The following is a 19,846-nucleotide window of genomic DNA, read 5'->3' as shown; positions in this document are numbered from 1 at the left end:
AAAAAAGGCAAGTGAACTAGAGGCAAACTTTTCATATTATTTTGTGATAAAAGCCATTCAGTCAGCAAACCTGAAAACAACATACATCTGGTTGTAAACATAACTGAATGTAACCTTTTCAAAAGCAAAAAAATGAAAGAAAATATGTAAACTACATTGGGTGCTTGCGCTCGAAGTCAGGCACAGCCAGAACTCAGAGGATATATAAGGAAGACTGAGAGCGCAATGAAATGGTGAGGGGAAAAAGTAGACCGAAAGTATAAAAACTTAGGGGAGATGAGACTATACTGAGAGTCTGCAAAACCTAAAGCAGACATCCACACAAATAAAGGGGTAGTCCAGGAGATAATGAGCAATAGACAATCTTCAAGGGGAAAAAAGATATGGGCTTGTTCCCAGGGTATGGTTCCATTAATTTAGAGCAATTATCAAAAATACAAATTAGAATCCTGGGAGATTGCAATTATATCTCACTAACAGGGCCCTGGTGTCATGGTGTGCGTGCGTCACATTCAATAGATCACTCACGGTTCAAAATCCAGTCATACTCAAATTAGAGCTGGAAATCTCTAGAGCGAAGCGTGAGTCACAGAGGGATTATTTATTCCAGATGACCTTTCAGGAAGGCACAACACTGGAGAGAGGGACTTGTTGCTCTTGACAGTTACTCATAACATACATCACAAAGGCATAACTCATTCCTTGTGTGCTTCATTGGATGCTATAAATACAGATACATCTGAAAGGAGGCAACATCCGTACATAACAAAAGCCTCCGGGTCTTCTCATGCAACTGGTCCTCCTTTTGAAGTCCCAGACAACCACGCCTTTAGTTTATAAACGCTCATGGTGCAAGACACCTGTTCTGCTGATTGAATAAAAAAAAAAAGAAAACAAATGATGGATTAAATCCAGATCTCTGACTGGGGGGTGAATGTTTGATTTGTTCCACATCTCGTCCATCATCCGTTCATTTTTCCTTAATAGATACAAAACCTGTATCATTGGACTGCCCTAATTTTCAACCACAGTGGCACCAATCTAGGTCAAAACTGATTGTTGTTGACCAGATTCTTAGTTACCGTGTATACAATGATTTGGCAGCCTGTTAGTTAAATGGAAGTGGTTGCTAGCAGCTCTCCCTGCACACACGTGCTCCCCAAGTTCCTTTAGAGCCATGTGTTCCATGCCTAGACAGACTATAGAGATGACAGTCCCCTAAACAGAGAAGTGCCACTGCTTACAAAAAAACAATCAAGACTTCTCCAATGCTGTCTGCCATGAAAAATGTTTGATTCAATGTGGGCATTAGCACTGTACATTTCAAAGAACTGGGAGTCTACAGTAAAATGTTGTATGAGAAGCTCCAAAGCAAAGGTCATGGACTTCCCGCTATAAAATATCCAAACTCCACCAAATTTTTTGTAAAAGCTAAATTTTAAAAATGTTAACCACTGAAAATCAAGATATTAAAAATACCACATTGAACGCGTCAGTTTGCATTTCAAACTAAGCTGTGTCTGATTCAATATTGTTATATATGATGGATTACCTCAAAGTTAAACAGTAGCATCTCCGAACTGTTCACCACCCCCTCACTACCCAGTCACCTGGTCTACAGGACAATCCAATATTTTTTTCTGCACATAAATGTCTTCTTTTAAGTACCTTAAACCCTTAAATCCTTTCCGCCGCCTTCCCTCCCAGAGCTCTGCTTTGTTTCCGCTTCTCTGTGGCCTGTCCTACCCAGACAGCTTGCATTACCTACAATTGCTGTGACTAAAACGCACACTTTTGTTTTAATAATCTCGGAAAAATGCGTTTAAAGAAAGGAACATTATGTGAATGTGGGTCTAGGTCATTTAGTTGAGGTTTTCAGATAATGTGGTTCAAGCATTTTGTCAGCCTGAGACCCCCAAAATCTCTCTTCATGTGTTTGTGATTTGGTCAAAATTGAATTTCAATATTTTCTTTTATTATTATTGGTACCCAGCATCCTTCCCCCATCCACTTCACCTCTTGTGAGGTTCGTCATACCCTCTGTATTTATGCACAGTTGCTGCCTTCTGTTCTCATTGTACACCTATCAGCATATTGCTGCAATGTTATGGACCAAATTCACACTTAATAAATGCACCCAATAAAATAAAATTGCTTTAGAAATTTAAGTGATTTCAAACAAATGTCTACTTTAAGCCAGTCAGGTCGCACTGTCAAAACAAACAACCCAAAAAATACACTTCTCATCACGAGTGAGGGCCTTTGTTTGGAAAACGAAAACCTACCCTTCTAGACAAACCCACCAACATAATAAGCATTAGCAAAGTCAATAGTTCTGGCATGAAATGGCCTTCTGTAGAACTACAGGCTTTGTCAATGCTTGTGTACATGTGGCAGCAATCTTACACGTTTTTAATTGATTGTTATTCATACAGTAGTTAGAAAACATGCAAAGAAGACCACTTCTGTGTGCGCACGTATGGAAATGTTATGGGTTGTTTTCAATTCTTTTGCATTCTTAACGATTTGAACATGCCAGATGGATTTAAAGCGTGTCTGGCATCCTGAAACTTTCAAGACTGAAAACTATTTAAAAAAACATTCAAAGATGGCCCTGTGTGTGGATAACCATATCTGAATGGTTTTGGAATGTATTATTGATAATAAAGAATTGTAAAGAAAACACTCTAAGATGGACATCACAGGAAAGTAGAGGACCAATGACCATTTGCAGTATCTCAATACTTAAATTGTGATTCAAATTAAAATGAGCCATCAAATGAGGAGAACATATGCATAGATTTACGTAATCACAAACAAAGGAACAAGCCTGCATGCTTTGATACTTAAATTACAACACTGTCAGAAAACTGCAATTTTTTCAAAGTTTATTCATTCAACAAACGTAGATTTCAAATACTGACCAAGCTTCTTCATCCTTTCCTTAAAACGTCTGACCACTTTTTGCTAACTATGGATTATTATACTGAATGCAAATGACAAATTAAAAACATTAGCTACAGACAAAAACAAATCTCAATATTGAGCTGTGCTTCGCTTCCTGGTGTGCATGACAAATGCAGAATGGAGCGCCCAAGGTGCGGGAACATGGAGGTGCCATGCCGGGGGTCTGTTCAGCTCCTGAGATGAGCCCTAGACCCGAAGTAACCCGCAGTCCAGCCACTCCGGGGACAGTAGGGATGGCAGCGCTTGTCCTGGGGAATGAACCAAAAAAGGTAGTGGTTCTGGCATCCAGCAAAACGAGGTGTAACCTCGCAGCACCCCCAGTAAAATCGGATTTGGGGAGGTGGAGGCTTGGCGTCAGAAGCCTTGTGGCAAGGAGCAGGGGCATGGCTGCAGAGGGGAAGGCTGAGGACAAGGCTGGATGAGTGCAAAGGGGGCATTTCTCTACCACATGCCAACGATGCCCCTGAGACGGCAATTCAGACGTTGGCCCTAGAGGATGCTGAGACTAAAGCATGCCACCCAAAGAAAGAAAGCAGAGGCCGAGAAGGACTAAAAGGCGACTTCTTCGCAAGGTGCCAGAGACAATGTGCTCAGAGGCGCAGGAGAGGCAGGGTAAGGCCTTGCACTGAGTGAATTGGGGTTACCGTGAATTTTAAAGCATCGGTAGAGTACTTCTCTCTGAAATAAAAATAAAATGTCCTCCATGGAGAAGGTGATGGAGGACACACCCGGCAGGATCTATGTCAGAGAGAGGTGGGAGGGCCCTTGCAGCAGCTGAAAAGTCAGTGTAACTACACGGTCATGCTATACAGACATTTACATATTTGAGGTTTGTCGATTTGTTTCTATTGCGAACATTGAGTCTACAACAGATTATTTAGCAAACAAGGCAAGATTCGAAAAGTGGCTTGAAAAGATCATTGTGACTCGCAGCCGAAGGGCAGAACTGTTCGATTACTTCAGTGATATAACTGGCATCAGCTTTAAGTTAATGTAAAATAGCTTGAAGGCTCCTTAGAACATCGGAGTGTTGGGGGCACGACTGACTGAAGTGTATTGAATGCTCTGGGCTTCTAATGGCTGGTAAAAGCCTGGAGCTCCAACATTACAATGTTTGTTTAACAGCTGTGAACAAAGGCCTCCCCGAGCCAGAGGGGATTTAAATCCCCCCGCCTTCGACTCGGGCCTTTAACAATGGAGCGGGCCTTTAACACTGAAGTAGGTCTTTAATGGCGGGCATAGCCTGGCTACTGCAGGCTATAAGAACATTCTGCCTCTAAATAAAACAAAGCTGTCATGGAGCCCTCATGGACTGGAATCACCTCGGGCTCCCAGAGGCCTTTGTTCACAGCTATTGCAGTGAGACAAACACTGGAATGTTGATGCTCCAGGTTTTTACCAGCCATTAAAAGCCTAGAGGACTCTACTGTCTTCAATTGAGCTCCCAACATTCCAATGTTCTAGAGCCGCTACGGCGGGCTCTAAGGATATAATAGTTGTATATAATGCTCCCGCACCACGTCAAAGGCACAACTGAGGCGCTATATGCAAGGCCGCTGGACTTATACGTTACATCAGGGGAGGACCATATTATAAGCAGGGTTGGCTAAATTATGCAGCAAGAAAAGGCAAATTATGTGGCAAATACAGCACATTTTGTTTGAAAAATTACTCATTGATTTGGCAGTTTTACACATGTTAACACATTCTGGGCAGAGGTTTCATCTCATTAGTGCCACTTTGACACACAAATACAGACATAAGCCATAGAAAGTTGACCAGTGAACCACTGCAAAGTTTTCACTCCACGGCAACACACGCTGCTGTCTTTTTAGTAACTTTTGATCCGTTTGAGCTAGAATAAAATTTTTTGCCTGTAATCTTCAGATTATGCATAAAATGATGGATAATGTGCAAATCCATAATAATGCACCAAACACCAGGGCCACACAATCAATTATTTACAGCAGGATTTGGCTACTGAAAAAGTGTCCATTAATATAGGAAACCTTAAACAAATCAGTTTATGGCACAGCATCAGAGACCAGGTAAACCCATAGCAGCTAAAAGGTACAATCACAAGGTACGAACACTGCAAGAAATTCCACTGTTGCAACGACTGTAGAGTGTGCAATAATTATATGATAAGAAATTGGGATGTCCACAACCACATGGCTTTGTTTTTCCACCACGTTTGAACCTGGATCTGGTTTTAAAACGGTTATCATCAATAAGTGAATCCCATTTGTGTAAAAGGGTGTTGTGCTTGGCGCGCCATGCAAAGTGACATGCCATACAGGAAGGAGTTGTCCAAAGACCAGCAGCAATGATCACCCAGGTTCATAGCAAACAATATTAAAGCAAAATCAGAGAACTCACTTAAGCGTTGGTAGTCCTCCAACAGAAAACTCCACTTCCGTGTCTTCATGTCTGTGGTGAAGAAGGGAAACTATTCAGGCATGTCACAGCAACATAGCAAAGAAAAGCGACAGAGAAACAAACAGAAATCATCAGTACCATTGTGGCACTAATGCTATGTACATGTGGCTTCGAAAAGTGTTTATATCGACAACTAAATTAGATGCTTTGTCAAGCAGTAGGACTGGGTTCTGCTAAACTGCACATGTGTTGCATTAAAAAAAAGCCAATAGCTATGGTATTGCCTACAAGCCTCGTCTTTGTCACTGATTGCTTTGTTTTGTTGTGTTTTCTTGCAAAACGTTATTGCTTAAGAAGCTGCTGGCCCCTCATCAACCTAAAACAAAAAAGAAAACTATCTAAAATCAAAAATATTCTTTTTAATCTCAAAAAGCACACATTACCATAGTAGCCCTTTTCACTTAAGTGAACTACTCTGTGTGTGTGGATGTGCTCCTTGCGAAAGGGCAGAATGTGATCACTCACAGTGAAGTAGCCAATGGCTGAAATGGGCTGACCCTCTTCCCTATGCAGTATGCTCTAGTTGGCAGAAGAAAACCGTGAATCACACAATAGCAGACCAATGGATGAAGAGGTGTGTCTGAAAGCTCTCAGGATTATATTGTAGAAATAGATTTAGTAAAATGAGAAGCTCTTAGCCAACACCAGCCCCATTAAACGTTATTTGTTTTTACACAACTGAATGTCACGTTTACACTGTTCTTTGGGCCTTCTGGATGGGAGTGAGGGAAAGCTATCCAGCCTTGTATGGTATAAATGTGGAATATGGTACTTTTCTTGTATCTCATGTGGGATGATCGAGATGTTATGAAAATCAATAAAAATGTTTTTTTTTTAAATGTAATTTGTTTTCAGCTGAAACAAATAAATTCGATTTCAAAGGAAAAACATATTGTCCCTAAACGTGGCAGCAATACGCTTGCAGTAAAAATAGTTAATAAACAAAAAAATAACCAGCGCAGATTATGCTAAAAGAACAGCATGGGTGCATCCTACCAGGCAGGTGTACATGGAACAGGTATGGAAACCCTTTTCGTTTTAATGCCCAACACAGCAAAATATGATTTTATTGGGGCAAAGAAAATATACCATTGGCTTTGAATTAGAGTAACCTATTATCACTATTATTATTATTTTATTCAGGACATTTGCAGAGTGCATATCTGCCCAAAGAGCTTCCCTGTGCTGTCAGAAAGAATAGAACCATCCACGAAAGATTAAAAAAGCCAAGTCTTTAGTTTCTTACGAAAAACCCCAAGGGAAGCGACAGTTCAAACTCCAGGGGAAGCGAGTTCCAGAGCTTAGGGCCAAGGTATGTAAAGGACTGGCCTCCTTGCCTTCCAGCTACACCTGAACAGTAATCACGAGGCCCAGGCTCGTGAGCGTAGAACACACTTAGGGACGTAAGGAGTGGCCAGCTTATTGATATAGTCCGGGGGCCTCTGCGCCATCACCTTATACATAATACACAATGCCTTGAACTGGATCCGTTTTTAACTGGGCAACCAGAGAAGGTCACGCAGGTGGGCAAAGACTGAGACATACCGAGGGACATGGCATAGAGGCCTAACAGCTGCATTCTGCACTATCTGCAGTCTATTCAAAAGGACTTTGAGATTCCCAGGTACAACTAACAGCATAGTTTAAACAGAAAAATTGAATGAATACAAACTAAACAGGCAATGCTAATAGGTCTGCTTTAGTGTGATGCACCTTGCACTCACATAGAGTGTTTTACTTCTATATAACTGGCAACAGGAACCAGAAAAAAAAACGAGAGCACTTAGGTCTTACACCAAGAGCTGAGATACTCAGCACAAGTGATAGCAAGTGACTTGTGCACCATGCACAGCTCCTTAAACAAGATCCATTTATCCATTGGTAACATGTGAAGGAAATCCAGTTGGGGTTTAACAAAAGCATAAATTAGGTAACAGATATTGAAGATGCATTTTACACAATCTGAAGGCAACAGGTAAGATATTGCAGTAGATCACACAAGACTGCATTCCTGTAGTAGAAACAGGATGAGATAGCGGATTGTATCTCCTACCTTCAACTCACAGGCAAGGAATACATTTCCTTAAGCTCTTCAAAACGATTAACATGTACCAGCAATTCTGTGGACATGTGGACAGAAGATAATATCAGCGTTGAGAGTAACACCAATATTTTTGGTCACAGTACCAGGGACTAAGCCAACCAAGATCTATGTCTAAGAATGGGTCTCAGGAACCAACCACTCTGTTTTATCATCATACAGTTTTTAAAGCATCTAACATGCAATTAAAGCAAGTCTTTCCAGAAGTTGGGGGGACTATAACAGTTACAGCCACTCTGTTGAATTAGAAATTGAATATCAGCAATGTTGTTAAAAAAAAAAAAAAAAAGCAGTCAAAAGAATGAATTAAAGCAACTAAAATGGTGAAATTAAAGTGAAAGAATTCCACAGTGGACAATAGTTCATAATTACTCACTGTCCAGTGTTTTTAATTTAAAAAAGAAAAGGCACTTTAATTCACACACAACTAAATACTAAACATAACATTACAAAGGTACACAAATTTGAGACCTCAATAGCAATAAATCAACTACAGACCTCTGTCAGGTCTGTTAGACCTGACGCGTATAGGCAGCGGTTCCCTCTGATTTTTCACTTCTCTCAAGTAGGTTTTGTCGGTTCTCATATTCAAGAGCCTAGGCCTCAGAGCCCTTCCCTTCTAGTAATGCAGTGTGTAAGTGCACACGCAAACCATATTGACTGAGACTGGCATTGATTACCCTGGCAGAGCCAGATATGGATTTGTGGGGGGGGGGGGGGGGGGGGGGAGGTAGGTTAGTCTCCGTGACCTCAGGTGTACATGGTCATGGCCAGGTGGAGTGGTTCCTATAGGGGGAGCGCATGGTTGTAGTGACCATAATGCGCATATTTACGCCTGCATATTTCCTAATAGCAACAGAGTCTCTGGGCTCAGGTTAACCCAGGGCGCACGAACAACACATTGGTGGTTGAACTGAAGTGCCACCTGCATTAGCAGGTGGGGATGTGCGCCCAGGGAATTTGAGCCCGGGAAGTCCCAACCACCCACGTGTGTTCGCACTACCTATGAGAGTTGCTGTATCCATACGGTGGTATGAAAAGCAGAGGCTTATTAAGTCTGGTTACAATATTAGATTGCAGGGGAGCAGCCTAATACTGTTCGGTTTCGTTGAACTCAGGATGACAAACCTGCACTGTTGATTATTGTATTGTATTGTAAACGTACTTATATAGCGCTTACTACCCCTGACGAGGCGTTGAAGCACTTTTCGGTGAGTAGCACGCTACTCTGGAACCCTACAAGAATTAGTGATGGATTAGTATCGGGAAATAATGAGTACAGTTTTAGTATTATTATGAGTTAATTTGAGCCGCGGATATGAGAGTTAGTTAGATTGACTGGAGTAATGGAGGGGTGGAGGAGGAAAGAAATCCAGAAGTGTTAATTGGGAGTATATCCTTAATTTACTCAACCCAAAGGCTTGGGATGAGTAAAGGGGGGTGGAGGAGGGAAGAGTACGTGGTAGGGTTAGGGAAAGCATAGTAGCAGGGTGAGATAAATGCGGGAGAATTTAGTAGGGCTGCGTGGTAGGTCACGGCAGCAGAGTGAGGCCTGGTGAGCGAGATGCGGAAGCGGAGGGAAGAGCCCAGGCAGAGTCACCTAGGAGTCGAAAGCAGTAGAAAGGGCCAGGATGAGTCAGAGTGAGAATGGAGGACAGCCTGACAGAGACATGACATATGATGATGGGTAGATAAGTGTGATAAGATGAGAGCAGGAATTCATACATACCCAGTACAACAACCCACCCAGGAGCCACGCAACGACCCACGAACATGCCAAGCACAGAAACAACATATACACATACATATATATATATATATATATATATATATATACACACACACACACACACATACACACACACATGAATACACACACATACAATACATAATTAGAACCATGGGTAAAATATACTTAGTCAAACAGGTTTAAAGAGTGTGTGTGTGTATTTTATTGTTATGACATAGTAGCGATACATATTTTCTAAAGAAACTAGAAATAACTAGAAATATACACATAATCTGAAAAAAATATTTATCAACATAGGCATATGCAGTTCATAGTTGTTTGAATATGGTGGTTATGAAGGAAAGAGCCAACTCTTGAGTAGTTTTCTGAAGACAAGAAAGTTATCTGTGGCTCTTATAGTTGGGGGTAATGAATTCCATAGTTTGGCTGCTTGAACGGAGAAGGATGTACCACCTATAGTCTTTTTTTTGTATAGTGGTGTTCTAAGGCGGGGTGCCAATCTTGAGGGGAGGTTTCTTTGTTGGATGTATTTGGTAATTCTGTTTCTGATAAAAAGCGGTCCTGTTCCATGTATAGCTTTGTGGGTGATACAAAGCAGCTTGAAAGTGCATCTTCTGGCAACGGGTAACCAGTGTAGTGCTCTCAAGGCAGGGGAGATGTGGGCTTGCAGCTTTACATGTAATAGTAGCCTGGCTGCGGAATTCTGGATACGTTGTAGTTTTTTCATAACAGATAGAGATGATCCATGGTAGAGGCCATTGGCATAATCCAGTTTGGATAGTACAAGTGAGATAGTAGCTTGCACCTTGTGTGGAAATCCGAGGTGGGGGAAGATACGTCGTAAAGTCTTCAAGGAGATGAAGCTCGTTCGTGCTAATTTGTCCACTTGGGCATTCATAGTTAACTTGGAATCCATGGTGATTCCTAGGTTTTTGACTTCCTTGGATAATTGAGGAGGTGGTCCGAGATCGTCAGGCCAGACGCACAGAGGGTCATAATTTTTCCAGTCACCACATATGAGTATTTCTGTTTTGGAGGTATTTAGTTTGAGATGGCTCCAGGTCATCCACTGATCAATGGCTATGAGGCACCTGAAGATTTGTGAGTTTTCAATGTTTTTGGGACATTCTAATTTAAGTAGTATTTGTGTGTCATCTGCATAGTTGTACCATGTGAGATGGAAATCAGTTCTGGTAAAGATATCATGTAGATGTTGAAAAGCAAAGGTGAGATGATTGACCCTTGGGGTACCCCTGCTTTTGTGAGGTAGGGTTCGGACGAGAAGGGGGGCAAGTGGATGATATTAGATCTTTTTTGAAGATAGGAACTAATCCAGTCAAGAGCAATCCCTTGTAGGCCGGCTTTGTGGAGTCTTTAAGTTAGGGTGTCATGGTCAACCGTATCAAAGGCAGCTGAGAGGTTCAAGAGAAGTAGTGCAGCAACTCCATTTCGGTCGACTGTTTTTAAGATCATCCCAGATTGCTAAGAGTGCAGATTCAGTGCTTCTTCCTGGGCGGAATTTTGCCAAAACTGTAAAATAGAGCATTATAATTATCTCTTTTTGCCACTATCTTACCTCTAAGGGGAACCCTTGGACTCTGTGCATGCTATTTCTTACTTTGAAATAGTACATACAGAGCCAACTTCCTACATACATATATACATATATGTATGTGTGCATGTGTATAAGAATGTGTGTGTGTATGCATGTGTGTGTATACACATGTATGTGTAGGTTACTCTATACTCTACATGTTCATAGGTCACTGCATAGCCCCTAGATAAGCCGCCACATTAATCCCTCCTCTTGTTTTTTTTATCACACTGATCAAATGTTTTATTATCATAAGCATTTCACTATTCAAAAATTGAGGAAAGAAATAAATGTTAGAAAAGTACACTCATCAATTAACTTCAAATATTAAAAATCTTGAACGTCTGTTTATATAATACTACTTTTCTTATTTTTATACCCATTATTATATTTCTTGAAAATATATTCTCGTCCTATGTATTTACATATCTATTTATTACGCTAGTCCTATCGTACTAGAGAAAAATTAAATAAAAATAAATACAATCTATAAATGAAATTCAAATTATAATTAAGTAAATTAAATTTAAAAAACAATGAATAAATAAAATAAAAATAATGATTAAGTATAAAAGTATATATAAATAAAATTATAAATAAATAAAAATATAAATGTACTCTTGTAAGATTTACTTTGTCTACCCATCACCATGTCATGTCTCCATCAATCCACCCCCCAACCCCACTCCGACCCATCTCAAACCCACTCCACCACCCCATCTCCAAAACAACCCCGCCCAAGCTCTTCCCTCCGCCTCCACATCCAGCTCACCCAAACCTCAGTCTACCGCCATGCTCTCCCAAACAACCCTACCAATTCTCCAAGATTTATCTCACCAAAACCCGAGTAGCGTGCTACTTGCCAAAAGGCACTTTGACGCCTCGTCAGGGGTAGTAAGTGCTATATAAATACTATTACAATACAATAAGGGATAAATCATGCTTTTTGACCAGACAGATAAAGGTGTATTATACTACGCGTCACCACTACAAGCGTACTGACCGATGCATTAAGCTGACTCGTTCTATGTGATGCAATTCAGGTTATCTGTTATATATACCTCTATAACAGTGTTGCTAAATTCTTTCCACTGCAACCACCTTCAATTCCCCCCCATCAAAGTGTGTAGTCACACAGCAAGTAAAAACAAGTTATTTGACAAAGATAGTACATATTTATGGCCCAGTCAAAGCTGGCGTCAGACATCTTACCCAAAGGAGAATCTTCATGTTGTGAAGAGCATTCTGTGCTTCTAACGCAGATTTACGACAGTAAAATGTGACAAAACAGCACCCTTTGCTCTTATAGTAGTTTTGTCATCACTTCCCAAGAAGTGCTATTTTGGAGAAGTGGGCATTTCTAGGTCATGACTGGTTCTGGTACCCCATAAATTAGGTTTCATTCCATCGGTCCCGGGGGAAGAGCACATTCTCCAGATGAGCTATAAAACTCGGGCATCCAGAACGACAGATCCCTGCCATATGGGGCCTGGTCAGATAGATGTGGGGAGAGGTTGTGACACTTGGACTCCCGGGACCAGAGCCTGGCACCCATAAAGATACAGGTCTGCATTCCAGGACCCCAGGGCAGGCAGGGAAGAAATTTAAGGGAGACATCTGTGGTTCAAAGGAATACACTTCAAACCACTGTCGACTTCAAAGCACTTACCTAGTATAAATAGGGGTACTCAACATCTCCAACTGAGAGTACCACTTACGGATATGTGGGTCCAGTGCGGCTGGACCGTATCGCCACACAGTCAGAGGAATCTGGGTGCCCAGGAGGATAACTGTCCGAGGAGCTGTAGCTGATTACCTGCTGCTGCTTGGCATCCGGAAAGTGACTCTTCAAGGGCAGGTTGGCTTTCCCCCTGTTTCGACAGAGGTCTCAGGGACATCAAAGACCTCCAGAGGGGGAGAGCAGTACCCTCTGTTGCCCATACACTGTGCCAGATTCCACCTGGCAGGAGAAGTGTGTGTGTGCCTAAGAAGAAGTCTGGAAGACCGGGCACATCAGTTGCGGGGTAGCAGACTACTATGCGCATAACTGGTGTATGACTCTTCAAAGTGAGGACCACTGCACCCCGAGATGGCTTGTGAAGTGAATGGATCACTATTGCAGAAACCTGCTGGGGCTTTGCAGCCATCGAGTGGGAAGCATTTCTCTGATGTGACCCTCGGCTGCATGCTCATTGTGCACTGTGCCCGTTCATAGGTTGGAACCCTCAGAGATGTGGGTACAACCCGAGGAATGTGGTACTTAGCCTAGTACTACATGACAGAGCTTGCGTCTAGTGTGCTCCTTCGGAGTGAGGGTCCACTACGACTAAGGTCATAGTGTACTGGATGGAGTACCTCAATCCAGAGGAGTACAAGAACCAGGAGTTGATTGGAGCAACATAGTGCCATCAGGGAACCCAAAGTCATCATAACCCCGACTACTGTCCTCTATTTGCAGGGGGCACGGCACTGAGCACTTTTTCCCTCAAATCAAATCTGTCTGGGTGGGCCCTTGAAAGTCGCTGGGCACCAAACAGTGTGTCTCCAGTCCGGTGGCACGGACCTGGTAACTTGTTGTGTACAATCTGAGCTGTCTAGGGCAGATAGAGACAACAAGCCGTAACAGCACCACTCCATTCCGGAGGTGCTGGACTTGGGTTACAATTTTGCAACATTGGACTGTCTGGAGGGGCTGGACATCTCAGAGTCTGTTGGCTGGTCCCGGTGACCCCCCCTGTGTTTTGCAGACCTCTGAGTGAACTTCCTATTTGGAGCCTGAACATCTCCACCTTCCATCAACCAATCAATCAGTTTTTGTAAAGTGCGGCTACACACCCGTGAGGGTCTCAAGTTGCTGTGTGTGTGTGTGTGTGGGGGGGGCCTCATCCAAAGAACCACGTCTTGATATTCTTCCTGAAGATGGTGAGCGCAGGCTTTGTTTGAGGTGCAGGGGGAGGTTGTTCCAGCTCTTCGCTGCAGTGTAGGTAAAAGATCGTCCTCCGGCAGTGGTTTTGCAGATGCGAGGGACAGTGGCCAGGGCCATCTGGGCAGAGCAGAGGGATCTGGCAGGGGTGTGGAAGGAGACGCAGTAGTTCAGGTAGGCTGGTCCTGCGTTGTGTATGGCCTTGTATGTGTGGGTGAGAAGTTTGAAGGTTATTCGCTTCTCGACCTGCAGCAAGTAGAGGGTCCTCAGGTGTTGGGAGATGTGTTCTTGGCGAGGGAGGTCCAGAATGAGTCTGGCGGTGGTGTTCTGGATGAGTTAAAGTTTTTTGATGTTCCTAGTTGAGGTGCCGACGTAGAGAGCGTTGCCGTAGTCGAGCTTGCTCATGACTAAGTCGTGGGTGACTGTCCTGCAACAGTCTGCTGGGACCCATCTGAAGATCTTCGAGTTTGCAGGGTGTGTGCCAGCAGGAGTAGGTGACATAGTTTACCTGGCGGTTCATGGAGCGGGAGGAGTCGAGGATGATTTCTAAGTTGCGGGCATGCTTTGTCGGCTTGGGGGGGGGGGGGGGATGCTGAGAGATGTGGGCCACCATGAGTCATCCCAAGCGGAGGTGGTGTTTCCGAAGATGATGGGCGCCGTCTTGTCGAAGCTGAGCCTTGTCTGCTGGCCATTGTTTTTCCTGTCCCCCCCATTAACCCTGACACCTGTGGGGTTGTGAGCTGGTCGGGAGCGACTAGGGGCTGAGGGGAAAGTACTCTGTGGGTTGCAGTGGGGTGAGGTTGACTAGAGTGCTGGGTGACAGGCGTAGGGCATATTGGGACCCAGACCGTTTGAAAGCAGATGGGCATCCACTTGCTAATTATCAGGGCACTGCATTAGGGTGCAGGAAGCGAGTGCGTACAAGTGTGTGCCAACTGATATCTGGCACCATGCCTAAGCATGGGGTGAATTTGAGGGAGTGAGAATGACTGAATGCTGGGGCAGCAGCGTGGTGGTGCTGGGTACTCCGGTTCTGCCAGGGAAGTCAAAGGTTGACATAGTATTTTATTAGCGCGGCTAAGACCGTGGGTCTGGGTGGGAGAGTGTGGGTACTGTGGTATACATTTTTGCTGCTACTGCCAGCCCCGGGACACAACCTAAACTACACGTTACACTGACTGTGGGGGAACGTGAGGGTGGGCCTAGTGTTGACAGCAGACGGGTATCTTATGTGGATGTTGGGACGGAATGAGCTTTTTCTCCAATGTATTTACAGTTATTGATGTTCAACGCAGTGGGGCCTATTATCATGTGTTGCTTTGTTCATTGCGATTCACACCCATGTTTACATTGTCTATTATTGTGTGTTGTGTGCTCATTGACCATAATTGAAGTACAAGTTACTTACCTTTGGTAACAATATATCTGGTAGAGACATATTCTAGTTGCAGATTCCTTACCTTTGAATTTCCCCAGGCGTAGGACTGGATCTGGAGATTTTTTCTTCGAGCGGTACCAGTGCGTGCCGTTAGGTGGCGTCGGTCGTGATGATGTCACAGTGGTATATAGGCACCTCCCCGGCACGCTGACGTCAGTTTCTTTTCACGACTTTCCACACCAGTAGTGCGAAGCCATGAAGAACACAGACAATGAAGCGCCAAAACTAGGGCCCTTAGAGGGAAGTACCTTTTCCTAAAAATCAGTTCACAGTGCGGGGAGGATGGGCGGGTCGGTAAGGAATCTGCAACTAGAATATGTCTCTACCAGATATATTGTTACCAAAGGTAAGTAACTTGTACATCTGATAGAGACTTCTAGTTGCAGATTCCTTACCTTTGAATAGATACCCGAGCAATTCCATCCCCAGTGGTGGACTGCTAACTAAGATCACATCAAAAAATCCTGCAGGACCGAACGGCCAAAATAGCCGTCCCTGCGGACTTGACTGTCCAGGCAGTAGTGCTTGGTGAATGAATGTAGGGACGCCCACGTTGCAGCCTGACAGATATCCAGGACTGGAACTCCGCATGGAACACCGCATGCTAACGCTGTGGTAGCAGCAGTTGCTCTGGAAGAATGAGTGTGCAAACCCTCAGGGGGTTGCTTTTTCGCCAAAGCGTAGCACATCTTGACGCAGAGGACTACCCATCATGAGATGGTCCTCTTGTGCACCGCCTTCCCTTTCTTTGCACCCACATATCCCTCAAACACTTAATCGTCCACCCGGAAATCTTTGGTACAATCTAGATAGAACGCCATCACTCTTTTTGAATCCAGACAGTGGAGTCTCTCCTTCTCATGGGAGGGATGTGGGGGAGCGTAAAAAGTATGCAAGGTGATAGATTGACTTACATGAAAAGGTGTTACCACTGTGGGAAGAAAGGTAGCCCTGGTACGAAGCACCACTTTGTCAGAATGAACTGCTAGGAATGATGGCTTCGAAGAAAGAGCCTGAAGCTCACAGAGTCTGCAAGCAGAGGTGATGGCAATCAAGAAAGCTGTCTTAAGTGTTAAGAGCTGTAATGGACAATTGTGAAGCAGCTCGAAAGGGGCGCACATGAGGTATGTGAGGACCAAGTTTAAATCCCATTGGGGCATGATGAATGGAACGGGAGGGAACATATGGGTGAGGCCTTAAAGAAACCTCTCAACAATGAGAGATTTGAAAAGAGAAGGTTGGTCTGGTAGCCTTAGGAAGGCAGAGATGGCAGACAAATATCCCTTGAGGGTGCCCAGAGTAGAGCCCTGCTGGGCAAGAGAGGGAACAAAGAGGAGAACCTCTGAGAGAGGTGCAGAGGGGAGGGGGGGGGGGGAGGAATCAACAGATACACCGTGCCACAAATTTCTTCCAATGAGAGGCGTATACCGTCTTGGTGGAGGAACGCCTGGCTGCCAAGATGACATGACAGACTTCGGGTGGAAGGTCAAAGCCGTCAACTGTCACTACTCAATCTCCACGCAAGGGTGAATAACCGTCCCCTGCTGCTGCAACAGAAGATTCTCCCGAAGGGGCAGTCTGATCGGAGGATCGATGGCCATGCTCAAGAGCTCGGGATACCAGACTCTTTGTGCCCAGTCCGGAGCTACCAAGATTACTTGGGCCCAGTCTTGTCTGATCTTCTTCAGAACTCTGGGCAGAAGAGGTATTGGCGGGAAGGTGTACAGGAGGCCGGAGTTTCACTCGTGACAAAAAGCGTCGCCGAGCGAGTGCCGCCTTGGAAACTCCAACGCACAAAACTGCTGACATTGTTCTCTGCAGAGGCAAATAGATCTAACCAAGGTTCTCCCTACTGCTGAAACAGACCTTGCGCCACCTACGGATGGAGACGCCATTCGTGATCCACTATGCATCGACAGCTGAGTTTGTCTGCTCTGGCATTCAGAGAGCCAGACCTTGCGCCACCTACCTAGATGTTGAACCACCAGGGAAATGCCCTGGCGTTCCAGCCATGTCCAGAAGCAAAGAGCCTTTTGACAAAGGATCCACGGCCCCACTCCGCCCTGTTTGTTGCAATACCACATGGCAGTGGTGTTGTCGGTGAACACCTACACCACTTTCCCTTTGAGAGAGGAAAGGAATGCTTTCAATGCAAGTAGGATCGCTCGGAGCTCCAAGAGGTTGATGTGGAGCCCAGACTCCGCCGGAGACCAGAGGCCTCTGATCTCCGCCTCTCCCATGTGGCCGCCCCATCCCAGGAGTGATGTGTCTGTCACTACTGTGAGATCTAGTTGGGGAAGGGAGGGGGGATCTGCCCTTGACCCAATCTGGATTAGACAACCACCACTGCAGGTCTTTTGCAGTTCCCTCAAAAGATCTGAACCAAGTCAGAGAGATTCCCCTGAGGCTGCGCCCACTGGAACTTCAGGTGCGACTGCAGAGCCCACATATGCCATCTGGGATGTTGGACAAGCAGGATGCAGGAGGCCATGAGGCCTTCTCACCGAAATCCAGGATAGAGGCTGAAACATTGGCATCTTAGCCCAAATATCCTGGACTCGCTTTTCGGCAGGATAAGCCCGAAACCGCACTGTGTCCAGAACAACTCTGATGGAAGGGAGCATCTGAGAGGGAGTCAGGTGTGACTGGGTGTGACTTGGGCACGTTGAAAGTGAAACTCAGCGACTGCAGGAGGTTCGCCGTAGTCTGGAGGCGGGAGACGACTTTCTGGGACGTGTCCACCTTCAACAGCCAGTCGTCGAGGTAGGGAAGACTGGGACCCCTAACCTGCACAAATCAGCTGCAACCACTAGCATCACTTTCGTGAACACCCGAGGGGCACTGGTAAGGTCAAAGGGGAGCACGGTGAACTGAAAGTGCTCGTGACCTACCACAAATCGTAGGTAACATCTGTGGGCCGGCAGGACGGGAATACGGAAATAGGTGTCCTGCAAGTCCAATGCAACAATCCAGTCTCCAGGGTCCAGGGCAGAAAGGACCTGAGCCAGGGTTAACATCTTGAGCTTCTCCTTCTTGAGGAAGAGATTGAGAGACCGGAGGTCTAGGATAGGGCGAAGACCCTTGTCCTTTTTGGGCACCAGAAAGTAGCGGGAATAGCAATTACGACCTACTTCTGGCGTAGGGACCCTCTCTATGGCTCCCTTGGCCAGGAGAGCCTTGACTTCCTTGCTGAGAAGTGCCAAATGATCCTCCGACATGTGATCAAATGATGGTGGCATGGCTGGAGAGAAGTCTTGAAGGTGAGGGAGTAGCCTCTTTGGACGATCTGTAGAACCCACCTGTCCCTGGTGATGGATTCCCAGTGGGGCAGATGATGGCAAATTCGGTGACAGGAGTCGCAGGGCTTGAATCCGGTCTTACGGGACATCCCTTGACGCATCAAAACTCATCAAAAACAAATTCAACAAAATGTTGCAGTTAGTCAAATGAATGGGGTAGGAATGATTCTCCAGATCTGCACGCAGGTTGGCGCGGAAAGAAAAAAAACTGACATCAGTGCGCCGGGGTGACACCTACATACGACTGCGATGTCATCACGGCGACCACGACACCAACGCCAGTTGAGTCAACCGACGCCACCTAACGGCACGCAGGGGTACTGCTTGAAGGAAAAATCTCCGGATCCAGTCTGACACGTGGGGAAAATCAAAGGTAATGAATCTGCAACTAGAAGTCTCTATCAGATTTGTGTTGATCATGTGTATGTGTTGAATACAAGTTTTCTATGCATAGAATCTGTGGGAAGTCTCGTTTTGGGGTGTTCAACCGGAGTGTTGTGGGAACGTGCTGTGCTGTTGCTTTACACATTGCCTCAGAGATAAGCCTTACTGCTCTGTACCAAGCTACCCAAGAGTGAACACAGGTTATTTAGCAGGTGTGTCTAACCACCCCGGAGAGGAGTAGCACACTACACCTGGCTGGGCTCACAATTAAGCCAACCAGACCAAGCTGCCTCCAACAAAGTCTCTTAGTGTTAATCAATATATAGCTCCTCCCTATGGTGTTGGTTTAAAGGAAGCTATTTGATGCAGTTTTCAGCCAAGCAAGAGTGTCCGAGGCTTGGAATGTTGTATTAGACTGTGGTGCTGTGGTCTAGGCAGGTGTGCCCCAAATGGCCTCCTGGAGAAACCACAGGGTCCTAGTCTCAATGAAGACATCTTGAAGTTCACAGCCAATGTTTTGGAAATTTCTTACAACATTTTGGAATGACTGGAGGCCAGAGCTGCTGACAAGATCCTGATGGTGTCTGGATCAAACCCAATAGAGTGGAAAGAAGCCCGATTGCTCTGCTTAGCAGTGACAACATCTGTTTGGGGAGTGTCAACCCTTGAGGTTGTTGACTGTGCTAAATTGCCTGGATTTGGTGATTTTCATAACTGAAACCGCAGGCTCTCCTACTGGCCCCTCACAACATCACTCATTTGAAGAAAATGCATAGAACTTCCAAGAAATACCACTGGTGCTTCCCATGAACATTGCTAGAATATTGTGTGGAGTAAGTCCTAGCATAATGCTAGGACCAATAGTGGTCATCCAACACACTCACGCCTGTTATTTCTAGCAAGCTGGTCGGCTGCATCAGCACGGTACCGGCAGCACCAACTGTCGCTCAT

At 44.9% G+C, this 19,846-nt stretch overlaps 1 protein-coding gene across 4 annotated transcripts in view; it reads right to left on the bottom strand.

The window, feature by feature from the left end:
* The window catches only part of SMARCAL1 (SNF2 related chromatin remodeling annealing helicase 1), a 303,996-nt gene that overhangs the window by 201,623 nt on the left and 82,527 nt on the right, over positions 1-19,846 (bottom strand). For all 4 annotated transcript variants that reach the window (XM_069227057.1, XM_069227058.1, XM_069227055.1 and 1 more), the window contains exon 5: positions 5,347-5,397. In XM_069227057.1, the coding sequence (XP_069083158.1) occupies positions 5,347-5,397 (51 nt within the window). The remainder of the gene's footprint in view (positions 1-5,346; positions 5,398-19,846) is intronic.

This window comes from Pleurodeles waltl, chromosome 3_2 (genome assembly GCF_031143425.1).
Source record: "Pleurodeles waltl isolate 20211129_DDA chromosome 3_2, aPleWal1.hap1.20221129, whole genome shotgun sequence".
In the NCBI taxonomy this organism is placed as follows: Eukaryota; Metazoa; Chordata; class Amphibia; order Caudata; family Salamandridae; genus Pleurodeles; species Pleurodeles waltl.
The sequence above is the reverse complement of the archived record's forward strand: the minus strand, read 5'-3'. Positions and strand labels throughout refer to the sequence as shown.